At 40.5% G+C, this 11,938-nt stretch overlaps 3 protein-coding genes across 4 annotated transcripts; 1 reads left to right on the plus strand and 2 right to left on the minus strand.

Moving 5' to 3' along the window:
• Window positions 1-2,792: 2,792 nt before the first annotated feature.
• LOC108250673 (histone H1-like) lies at window positions 2,793-3,588 on the minus strand. The gene has a single exon (XM_017440666.2). It carries the CDS (start codon window positions 3,563-3,565, stop codon window positions 2,969-2,971), a length of 597 nt encoding a protein of 198 aa, XP_017296155.2. The 5' UTR covers window positions 3,566-3,588; the 3' UTR covers window positions 2,793-2,968.
• A 1,724-nt stretch (window positions 3,589-5,312) lies between these two features.
• Window positions 5,313-6,417, minus strand: LOC108250676 (histone H3). Its single transcript, XM_017440670.3, has one exon. It carries the CDS (start codon window positions 6,241-6,243, stop codon window positions 5,833-5,835), a length of 411 nt encoding a protein of 136 aa, XP_017296159.1. The 5' UTR covers window positions 6,244-6,417; the 3' UTR covers window positions 5,313-5,832.
• A 2,648-nt stretch (window positions 6,418-9,065) lies between these two features.
• Window positions 9,066-10,431, plus strand: ins (preproinsulin). Of its 2 annotated transcripts, XM_017440672.3 has the most exons (3): window positions 9,066-9,221; window positions 9,292-9,487; window positions 10,028-10,429. In XM_017440672.3, the coding sequence occupies exons 2-3, from the start codon at window positions 9,304-9,306 to the stop codon at window positions 10,186-10,188; spliced, it is 345 nt and encodes a 114-aa protein (XP_017296161.1). In that variant the 5' UTR covers window positions 9,066-9,221; window positions 9,292-9,303; the 3' UTR covers window positions 10,189-10,429. The 2 variants fall into 2 exon arrangements, with proteins under 2 accessions (XP_017296161.1, XP_037835633.1); XM_037979705.1 differs by lacking the exon at window positions 9,066-9,221 and having other exon boundaries at window positions 10,028-10,431.
• The last annotated feature ends 1,507 nt before the right edge of the window (window positions 10,432-11,938 follow it).

The following is an 11,938-nucleotide window of genomic DNA, read 5'->3' on the forward strand; positions in this document are numbered from 1 at the left end:
AGGGAGAGAGGCTGTGGTTATACAGGCTGCATGTTAATTCGCTGCGCTGTCCCCCTGCTCTGATTGGCTGAACCGCTCCTGCCTCTGATTGGGTGAGTTGTTCGGCAGCTTGTCTGGTCGTTGTTTCCATGGAAACCTGTGTTAGATTTACACTGAAGGTTTTTGTTTGTAAATAAAACAAACTTTGAAGTTGCTTATAAATAGATAAAAAAATAAACTATAAATAAAAGACTAATAAAAGCATCACAACAAGGCTTGTTATGATGCTTTTAGTATTCCTTTTTCTAACCTCTAAGTCAAAATTGTAGTCAAAATGTTTATATTTTATTTAGGAAATGCCAAGTTAAAACAATGAGATATTAGATTATAGATTTTAATTGATGATAAATGACCGAAGTTAAATGTTTAAAGGTGTTTCCAGCTCAACAGATGAATAAATATGAATTAATTTTAACAGATATGTGTGTTGAACGTCTCCGATGGTTTCAGTCGTGGTTCGGATGAGTCAAACCTTTGGACCGGTCCAGAGTCCGGTTCTGTCTCTATGTGGTACCGACTTCGATCAGATCAGAAGAAAAAACAGCTAAAATATACTGTGGCCCTGAAGTGCAAACCACAACAACATTAATGAAGCACGCAAACAAAAGACTAAGCACGCAAACAAGAAAGGAAACACACAAACAAAAAACGANGTTTTCTTATCTGACGATGAAGATATGTTGGACTTCAGTGATTGTTGGGGCAGACTCTGAATACTTTTGAGCTTCCTGAAAAACAGAATTTGTTTAAAATCATCTCTTCCTGGGAGTTCTAGTTGAAAGTGCAGTTTTTGGTATTTCTATGATCAGCCTCTGAAATCAGAGGACAAATAATGTTAACACTGCAGCTCAGTTCAGGGGAAAATTTCATAAAATGTTTTTTTTTCCCCTATTTATTTTATGAGAATCAAACTCAACATTCCTTTCTTTTATAAAAGCTGTAGCAGTTCTGTCCTTCATGTTCTGAAGGAAACTAAAACATGGAAATAAAAACATTTGTGGTGAAAGGAAAATCTACCTGTCTGATGAAATGTGAGACTGGTACGGACTGGCCTTCCTCCAGACAGGTACGAGTATAAATCATATATATGTATATAGAATACTGTGGAGAAATCAGCCCCAACTACTTCTCAGTTTTTGCAGAAGAAAGAAATTGAAATAAAAATATAGTACTTTAGTTAATTTTCTCCTGCCAGCCTCCTCAGAGATGAACGTTGGTCTTCAGTTCTCCTCATGTTCAACCAGACTGAAGCAGGTAAATGACACCTGAGCAGGTGTTTTCAGTTTACAGCATTCATGCCCCGATTTCTTCACAGTATTCTGTTTTTGAAATCCTGTTTTTGTGGGTTTTATGAGCTAGAAGCCCAAATTATGTAAAAATAAACAAATACTTGAAATGTTTAAACTGTGGGCCCTGAATCTATAATCTATGGAAGTTTAACTCTTTGAATGGAATTATAGAAATGAAAACTTTTTCATGATATTCAAATTTTATTTTGGAAAGGGTCAGTATTATATTCCAGATTTACTCCATATTCAAACCAGAATGAATCCCTTATTTCACTTCAGGTGACCCTGCAGCTGATGTTACTCAACTTTCTTTATTATTGTATTAGAAACTTTTAAACTTTTACAAGTTTTTTTTATTATTGTATGAGTATGTTCTGTTCTGTATGAGTCCATTTTAAAAATGCAGCTGAGAGAACTTAGGTGTCAGTAAACAGTGACTATAACCCCGTCAAAAATCAGTTTATTTTCATTTAACAGGTTAGAATCTGCTGACGTATCACCAGATGTTTCCAGCTGTGCTCCCTGACCTCTGATCATGTCCTTCAGGCAGAAAACTGAAGAAGCTGTATTTATGAACCTTGTGGTGTAATGTGTCTGTGTCCAAGGGAGACAAATAAAGAGATTTTAACTTTTACTCTTTTTCAATCCTCAAACTCTGAGTTAACAGTTCCTTCACCATCAGGCAGAAACATGTAATCAGATTACTCTCCTCATCTTAAAAACTGTCTGTTTGTCAGAAGTTTTACTGTTCAAAGGTCAAAAAAGATCAATAAATGGTTATTATTACAATAACAGTTTGTGTAAAACTCATAAAAACTCTTCATCTGTTAATCCTCAGCAATGTTTCCACAAAGATGGCGGCGCTTTCGGCTTGAGTCTTTACAGCGGCGTGTCATAGCTGTGGGACACTTGTCTGTCCCCTGCTGTCCTCATCTGTCCCCGCCGGCTCTTCTGATTCGCTGAAGGATTTATTAAATTATGAATTATTGTTCAGATTATGTTGGCTGATTTCTTGATGTTTGTGGTTGTTGTGTTTTTGTACACAGCTTACAGTACAAACATTACAGATAATATTAACCATTAAATAAATATTACATATGAAAAACTACAGTTTAAAGTATTTATCCTAAAAACCTGGAACCAGATGTGTAAGTTGTATATATTTACAGCAGTCTGTGGACAGTTATAGATTTATTATTTATATCTAAGCATGATTTATGAACCCAGGTTTAAATCTTCACAAACTGAACTGTAAATTTTTTATTTTTAGAGCTGAAGTGAATCTTTTTATCTGCCAGAAATAATTTAACATCTAACATTTATTTCTTGTTTTATTGTGGGTTGTTTCCTTAATTTAGTTCTATTTCTGTTTTTAAAGACAATAGTTTGAAGCTGAATGAGTGAAGTTAAAGTTTAATGTCTGACCTCTTAGACGTGTTGAGTCTGTGATTAAAGTCTCACAGGTTGTTTGCTGTTAAATGTCTGTATTCAGAGTTTTGTTGTTAGGATAAAATCAGTGAATCAGTGAGAGTATGACTGTATGAATGAGTGAATCGTCTCGTCAGAGGAGTGTGTGGCTCTGAAAAGAGCCTTTGTTTGCATTGAGTGCGGGCCACAGGTGTAGCAGCAGCAGCTGTTGTTTACTTCTTGGTCTTCCTGGCGGCGGGTTTCTTGGCGCCGGTTTTCTTGACGGCGGGCTTCTTGGGGCTCTTGGCCGCCTTGGGCTTCTTGGGAGCGGTCTTCTTGGGGCTCTTGGCGGCCTTCTTGACGGCTTTCTTGGCCGGGGCCTTCTTGGGGGACTTCTTGGGCGCCTTGGGCTTCTTGGCGGCGGGCTTCTTGGCGGAGGCGGCGGCGGGCTTCTTGGCCTTGGCGGGCACCTTCTTCTTCACCACCACCACCTTCTTGGCCGGCTTGGCGGCTTTGGGCTCCGGCTTGGCGAGCTTGAAGGAGCCGGAGGCCCCGGTGCCTTTGGTCTGGCTCAGGGAGCCCTTGGTGACCAGCTTGGTGACGGCGGTGTTGATGCGCTTGTTGGCCTTGCTCACGTCCACTCCCTTGCCGGCCAGCACCTTCTTGAGCGCCGACAGAGAGACCCCCTTGCGCTCCTTGGAGTCGGCCACGGCGGCCACGATGAGCTTCTGGAGGCTGGGTCCCTCCTTCTTGGCCTTGGGAGCGGCCTTCTTCCTCGGGGCTTTGGCCGGGGCTTTGGCCGGCGCGGCCGCTGGAGCTTCTTCTGCCATGTCGATGCTCGTTTCCGCGCTGTTCGCTCTGAACATCTCGAGCTGCGAGCAGGAGGCGGGACTTATAACAGGCATGAGAACCGTGGAGAGGCAACTCTCCGCGCCGCTCGGCTTCCGCCTCAAACATGGCCTCACTTGTGTTTTCTCCGAGTCGTTTTACGCTCAAATCCGTCCCCGAATCGGACCTTTTCCGCCCAAACTCGGGCGGAACGGGGAGAAATCTGTCTCGTCTTCAGTCTGACGGCGCGTTTGTCCTCCGGGACTTTGTCTCCGTGTCCCAGGAGGCTCCAAACCGCTCGGACACGGAGCGGATCGGCGGAGGAAGCGGCGAGTTTTCTCCACATTTCGCCTCTTAAAACCCATAAAAACGGTTCGGATCCGACCCGTCGGCGGTGTTCTTGTCGGCAGAGACGCCGGAGGACAGAATAAGAGTGAAATGGCGGCGGTGGTGTCATTTGTTGCCTGGTTCAGGGGGGACATTTGGGGGGCAGTAAACACACGGATGCTGACGGTGAATCCGGCGGTTTGGAGCTGATGGATCCGCTGGAACACACTTCAAGTTTCTACCAAATATTTCCCGAAGACAAATATCTGACATCTGGAGCTCAGAACTGATTCAGAACATCACACAATGAGCTGTTTGCCGATCCCAGATCAGATCTGCAGTTTCTTAATTGATCCGGTCCAATAATGAACCTTTGACGTGTAGCTGTGCTGCTGTCTGCATTAAATGTCCTCTGCGGGCTTTAAACGGACATTTCTCACATTTTAATGATCATTTAGAGCAGAAAGAAACAAACTTTATTCTTCTCGTCACAATAGAAGCATGTTTAACACGAGCCACAGCGACCAAAGCCCAGAAATAAAAGTCATTCGCTCCAGTAATCCTCTCACGGTTGTCCCAGATGATGGAGTGAAACATGAAATCAGCATCAAGGAGCTTCTTGGTTTCTGACAGTTTGACTTGAAGGAACTCTTTGAATGTTGGACGGTTTCAGGTGTTCCTGAATCACGTCCTTGTTTTCATGTTTCCCGTCAGCTGCTGCTTTCTGTCAGAGGAAACATGGACTCGGTTCAGAAACACCAACAGTAAAAGTCTAAGGAGGGCCTGAATGCATGTCGCCCGCCCGCAGCCTGAACTCGTCTCCAGCTGACAAACGATGGACTGATCTCAGAAACATGGAGCTTCTGGAGCGGAGGCCAGCTTCCATCACTTGTGTCTCCAAGGTTCGACCCGTCTTTAACGGGCCTGACCCAGACGTCCTTTGGACCCGGTCTGAAACTCTGAACGGTCTCCCGCCTCCTTCGGCTGATCGAGCAGCTTTCTGTGAGAACGAGACGACCTTCAGATCGACTCAAACATCTGTCCTGCTCGTCTCTGAGGCTGAACACAAACGCTGGGCTGACCGGGCCTTTTGGGTCGCCGAACCCAGAACCAACGAGCTCAGGACTCCACGGCCGATCCGGACCGTTTCATTCAGGCGTTTAAAGGGCTGTATGAATAAATGTGTTGGGAATGACTCTCAGCTACTACCAGCCTAAAGTTCAGGCTTTTAGTGGTAAGAACTATGCTCGGCTACTACCACAGCAGGTTTCAGCTGAGTAAAAACCATCTGTGTCCATTGATGACTTTATGTGAGTTTAATAAAGAACTGAAAGAAGTTCTGTTGGTTCTGCAGCAGCTCAAGAACCTTAGGTTCTTTAAAACCTTTTTTAACCCAGTAAAACGCAGCGAAACCCAAATAAATCAGAGTAAAAAGCATTTATTTGTGTCAGAGAAACAAAGTGATTCAGGTTACAGACTCGCTGACACCATGTGCTGGTTTGTATGTTTGTTTATAGTTTCAGTGTCTGTTTATTTAGCCATTTAAAATATTCCCTTAGTGTAATTTACACACTTTATTTCATTCATTTGTTTTTATATATTCTGCTTGAAGAATAAACAGGAAAATGTCCATCTGACAGCTCTTGGTTGTCTCTTTTAACATGGGGTCAGTCAGTGTTTAAGACTAAATTTTTACAGGTTCCTAATTAGAGTGAATGACTGAAATGAACCGGATCATTGAGTCATTCACTACAGAAGTGAACCGAATCTTCCCGCTCTGACAGTTAATCTTTCCTGACATGTAATGTAACAAAAGTTTCATGAGTGACTCATATGTATGTTAATGTTGTGTACTAAGGTGGACATGTGGTGGCATTTCGCTCGTCAGGCAGCTGTAGTGGCTCTTAAAAGAGCCGTTTTGTGTCTCTAAACCCGGCTGAGTTTAAGCCCTCTCTCCGCGGATCCTGCGGGCCAGCTGGATGTCTTTGGGCATGATGGTGACCCTCTTAGCGTGGATGGCGCACAGGTTGGTGTCCTCGAAGAGCCCCACCAGGTAAGCCTCGCTGGCCTCCTGCAGAGCCATGACGGCCGAGCTCTGGAAGCGCAGGTCGGTCTTGAAGTCCTGGGCGATCTCGCGGACCAGGCGCTGGAAGGGCAGCTTCCGGATGAGCAGCTCGGTGGACTTCTGGTAGCGGCGGATCTCCCTGAGAGCCACGGTCCCGGGCCTGTAGCGGTGAGGTTTCTTCACTCCGCCGGTGGCCGGGGCGCTCTTCCGGGCCGCCTTGGTGGCGAGCTGCTTCCTGGGAGCCTTCCCTCCGGTGGACTTCCGGGCGGTCTGCTTGGTTCTGGCCATGTTTGGACCTCTGAGCTTCTTCGCGTTTAACACTGAAGACGAGTGGAGCTGGAGTCCGCCCGGCGGCTTTATAAGGACCCCGCGAGGAGGACGGTCAGCTCTGATTGGGTGAAATGTAGCGCCACGTGACCTCCGGCCGCGCAGCTATTGGCTGGATTTTTAAAATTCAAAATGAAGCGCCACAAAGAGAATGAGGAGCAGAAAAAACTGCCTCTACAGGTTTCAGAATGCAACAGAAACTTAGGTGGAAAACTGAAATATATTCAACATGATGTTTACATAGAAACTGATTTGGTTATAAGGAAATATAGCGTTTCTGACTTTAATAAATAAAAAGTGATTCTGTGATACCTCAGCTGATAGATTTAGGATTCTGTGTTTATTTTTTAATAATGTATGCTTTTATTTACTTTTCTTCTGCTCTGAACACATGGGTCTGAAAGGGAGTAAATCAATGACAGCTTTAAAGGACGGTTTAAACACAAAGAATCTGGGATTACAGATGATGTAATTAATGATTATCTGCGTCGCCACAAACTACAGATTAAAACTGTAAACTTCATCTTTGTTATCTAAGATCCGCTCATCAAACATGTGGTGTGAAGATATTCAGCTGTGGACCTTTACATGAACAGAACAACAGAAAGGTTTATGACACTTTATCAAACTAACTGCATCATGTTAAAAACATTTAAACATTTAAATAAGAGTTCAAACTGAGTCCTGCATTTCCACTCACAAAAGAAAACACAAAAGAGAAATTTATCTGTTCTTACAATAAAACATAAAACCACATGATGGCAGCAAAGATCCCAGATATTCTCAGAGCTGACATCTGAAGTATAAATAAATAAAATAAAAGTATGTATTCATTTTATCATTAGTACCAAACCTCGTTAACATCAGTTTTGGGTTTTGTTTTGTGTATTTGTGTTTTTTTATCATTAGATATTTTTATGTTTCATGTATTGTTAGCTGACTTCATGTTTTCTCACTGAAGTGGGATCATTAGATTATTAAAGGTTGGTTTCTTCAGTCAGACAATCAGGACTGATTTTAGTAAAAAAATCCAAATTAATTTCCATTTCCATCATCAGTCTGAGTGTCCCCTCAGAGTTAATAATCTATCAAACTGCTGGGGACTCATAAACATAGCTTCTGTTTCAGAACAAGCTGTCCAGAAAGCCCAAGACATGTGGATTCAAATAAAGACAAAAACATTAAGAGGTATACTCAGGTCAATCTATGCAAAGCTTTAAAACTGAACCAAAAACTTTTAAAATCTAATCTGTATTTAATAGGAAGGTGCTAATGAGAAGAAGCAGATGTTCTGCTGTAAATTATTAATTATTTGAACTTTTTATTCACTCTGAGAAATTCTCAGAAGGACGTTTTCTTCTGTAATCTGCTCCGTCATCGTTCATCACGGTCGGGTGAGTTTCCTCTTTAAGTGACAAACAAGCTTCAAGAAGAGCTCCGTCAGCACAGGATCGCATCCATTAAGCCATCTGTGTGTGATGTTGTTTTTTTCAGTGTTTATAAATATACATTTGTATTTATTTACTTATTATTTATTTTGTCCAGAAGTTATTGAAAAAGGTCAGCTAGATTCTCTTTTATTACGCTGAAAATCTTCCAAAAACACAACTACATTATAATCAGAAGAATTCTATAGGGATCTGTAAACTTTAATGTCAAAAGAACCATTGTCCCCCTCTTCTTGTCTAAAACAATAAAGCCCGTTTGACCTTCACATACAGATCTAACTGGTCCTCAGAGACCAGGTGAGGAGCTCGAAGTCGAGCCGCGGCTCCTCCTCATCGGCAGCAGTCAGCTGAGGTGGTTCAGACCTCTGATCAGGATGTCTCCCTTTGGTGCTTTTTGGGGTACGTCCTACAGGAAGAGGAACAAGGGACGGACCCAAAACCTGCTGGATGGATTAGATATCTCCTCTGGTCTGGGCTGGACCTCTACCTGACATCTGATTGGTTGACAGTAGACGTTTGGGGTTTATACAAAACTGTTTTGTCAAGAAACCTAAAAGAAAACAGAGTCATATAAAAAAACATAGAAGAAATATTATATTTTCTCAAGAAAATCAAAGCAGCAGCCATGAAGTTTAACAGTAATCAATGAAATGAATCCAAAGTGGTTAAAATATATAATGGGGATCTATCAGGGTTCTGGTTCTGGAGTGACTGACCCAGATATCAACCAGAACTCATGGAAGCAAAGTGATAAAGAGCATTTTATGGACGTGAAGTTAACCTGTTTACTTCTGTATAAAGTGACCTGCCTCTGCTATCATACTAAATGATCACTGTAAAGGTGAACAGAAACAAAAAAATGCTTTTATTTGCAGGAATCATTTGTCTTTTATAAAAACTACTGATAAAATCAAAATTTAAGAAGATTTTTAACTCATTATTTACGCCACAGTGTGCTAATGTCATTTGTTTCTTGTTTATCTGATTTCAAGCCAAAAGAGAAACTAATGCTGGTCAAAAGAAAACTGATTAGAAATCAGAGTTCTGTGGGCTTCAGTTAGAGTTTCTTTAAGCTCCGACAGACTGAGCAGAAGGTTATTAGCTGATCAATATTTGTCCGTACAAGGTGATCAGATTATTTCAGCCCATTAGGGTTTGTTTGTTTTACTAAGTGCTGCAGCGAGTCAATCAGAAACACAATGAGTTCGAGACCAGCTGACCAGCAGCTCTCACATTAAAGTTTCCACTTCCCAATGGGAATCAAAGTCACTGAACTCTGGTGTTCCTTTGAACCAGGTTTGTTTGACCAAATGAAACGTTTGGTTTTAATCCACATGACGGAGCTCCATCCCTGGATGGAGGGTCCCATTCATCAGCCTAATGAAGTGACAGCGTGGGGGTGGTGCTGGTGGCGTATAAAAGGAGGGAACCCCCTTCGATCTGCCTCTCATCAACCAGCTCTTCCTCTTCATCTCTCCTCCGACTCTGCAGGTGAGTGGTTCTCCTCTTCCTCCTCCCGTTCCTCCTCCTCTGCCTCCATGACCAGGCTGTTTGTGTCCAGCTCTCCTCCAACATGGCGGCTCTGTGGCTCCAGTCCTTCTCCCTGCTGGTGTTGCTGGTGGTCTCATGGCCGGGCTCGCAGGCCGTGGCTCCGCCCCAGCACCTGTGTGGCTCTCACCTGGTCGACGCTCTCTACCTGGTCTGTGGAGACAGAGGCTTCTTCTACAACCCGAAGCGAGACGTTGACCCTCTGCTGGGTGAGGCTCCCTAACGAACAGAGGGGACATTTTGTCTGATTGAGAAAATATTTTTTGTCTTTATTACACAAATAAGATGTTAAAAATGGATGAATGGAGCTTTTAGACATGTAGACAAAGTTTAGACTGCTGTCATTTTCCAAACAAAGATTTATATTTATGATTATCTGCGTCTCCTTTTGGTCTTTTTATGCCTCTTTAGATTCATTCTGTGGTTATTTTATGTTTTTGTAGTCATATCTCCTTTTAGTCATTTCTTTGTGGTTGTTCTGCATCTGTTTGGGTTCTGTCTTGTTCTTCTGGTTCTTTCAGGCTTTTATTTGATTCTTCTTTTGTCTTTTTATTGTTCCTTTACATTTATTTGTGGTCATTTGCACCCAAATTTGAAGAAAAGCCTAAAATCTGCCAAGTTAAAAGTGTTTTGTACGCCTCTACTGGAAAAGCTCAAATGTTCTTCCTGAAGTTTTGCTGTAAAGTGAAATGTGGTCTCTTGGTTTGTTTGGTTCCTGTTTGAATGTTTTCCTCTCTTGGACCTCTCAGGTTTCCTGCCTCCGAAGACGGCAGCAGCTCACGGCGGAGAGAACGAGGTGGCAGAGTTCGCCTTCAAGGACCAGATGGAGATGATGGTGAAGCGAGGAATCGTCGAGCAGTGCTGCCACAAGCCGTGCAACATCTTCGACCTGCAGAACTACTGCAACTGAGCGGCGCCAGAACCCCACCACCTCCACCCTCTTCCTGCTGCAGCCGATGACGTGCTGAGAGATGGATGAAGATATTTTTGCAAGAAAATAAAGTTTTATGAATTGATAAAATGTCAGAGGAGTGTTTGCTAAAGCAGTCAGGTCACATCGTTTGTTTTGTTGTTTTTAAAGTCTGGTCTGCAAAACCTGAGAGTAACAAATATTCTGTTAAAATAAGATTAATAAACATTACATGGGTTACTTTAGAAGGAAAATATCTGCTTGAGATGTGTTTTTATATAAAGAAAGAAAATTAATGTTCACAAAAACTATAAAACTCAACCAAAAAGTGTTTCTGACTAATAAATAAATCAGTTTAAATCTAAAATCAAACATAAATTATTTTGAAACAAAAATAAAAACATTTCCAACCTAAAGACTAATTGAAGAAGTACCACAAAATAAATTGTTTTTTTATGAAACTTTAACAGTTTTATCTCAGTAATTTGAGTAAAACTTTCTGTTTCTCCAACATTAGAGAAACTTAAACTTTATTAAAATAAACCAGACAGTTTACGTCATTTTCTCTGATAAAATAATGCAGAAGTTGGTGATATAAAAAAGTTATTTCCCAGAATTAACTGGAAATAAACATGTTGATGTCAACCAGGAACAAATAACATTTAATGAGGTTTAAAAAGTAAAAAGAATAAAGTTTTATGATCTCGGTGGCTTTAAATCCAACCTTTAGCACATTAAAAGTCTTAAAAGTAAGTTTTCTTAAAAAGATTCAATGCTAATTTAACAAACAATAAAAAACAGTGACGGATAGATGGAAGTAAAATAAATCAAGATGTTTGATTTTATTGAAGAAGTTTTTTAACACATTTATCTGAGGAAACAATCAAACCTTGATGTAAAAACTGCTGAATAATCAGAAGTTTCTCTGTTTAAAGACTTTAATTAAAGCATCATTTTATAACAATCCAGTTTATAACATATCAGTGACAACAGAAGCAAAGAGATTAATATAATTACATCAAACTAATAAAATAACATTTAACTCTTCCTGTTCTCCTGTTTGAGAGAACAGTTTGTTCGAACACGTTCTCAACGCATCGTTCTCCAATAAAGTAAATATTTAACCTTCAGAAACAGTAAAGATTGGATTTTATTACCGAAAACTCAAGGAAAACATTTACTAGATTTTCTTTTTAGTTCCTCTCGTTCTGCTGTCAAAGAGCTGAATGTTTAAATACAGAAAATAAAAACATTTGTTTAGTTTTTCAGAGGATTAGATCAGAAAATAATGACTTGATGCCTTCATCTCATCACAGTTCAATATGATGCTTTTATTTGTTACATTAATGTGAACAAGATCAGATCTGATTCTGTCTTCTTAGAAGGAAAACTTTGCAGTTTTTAGTCAAAAAGTTTTTTTTACTTTTGGCTTTAAAGGGGAAATAAAAAGTGTTTCGAAGCGAACAGAAATGATGGTGATTAAAAGAAAAACATGAAAACTCAATATTGAAATTTTTAAATTATATTTTCTCTGTAACGTTTGTTGTGAATAAATGATGTTTTCAATATTAATGTTTAAGAAAAACACATTATGACTTTAAATGTACATACTTTTATACTGTTATAAAATAATATTTTATTTTTTTGTACATGTTATGAATGTTTTAAAATAAATCTTTTATTGTTTGATTGAAAATATCTTAAAATATGAATAAAATTAAAGAAGCTTTTAGATCTTTTTTTGGAATTT

Source organism: Kryptolebias marmoratus, linkage group LG15 (genome assembly GCF_001649575.2).
Source record: "Kryptolebias marmoratus isolate JLee-2015 linkage group LG15, ASM164957v2, whole genome shotgun sequence".
Taxonomy (NCBI): Eukaryota; Metazoa; Chordata; class Actinopteri; order Cyprinodontiformes; family Rivulidae; genus Kryptolebias; species Kryptolebias marmoratus.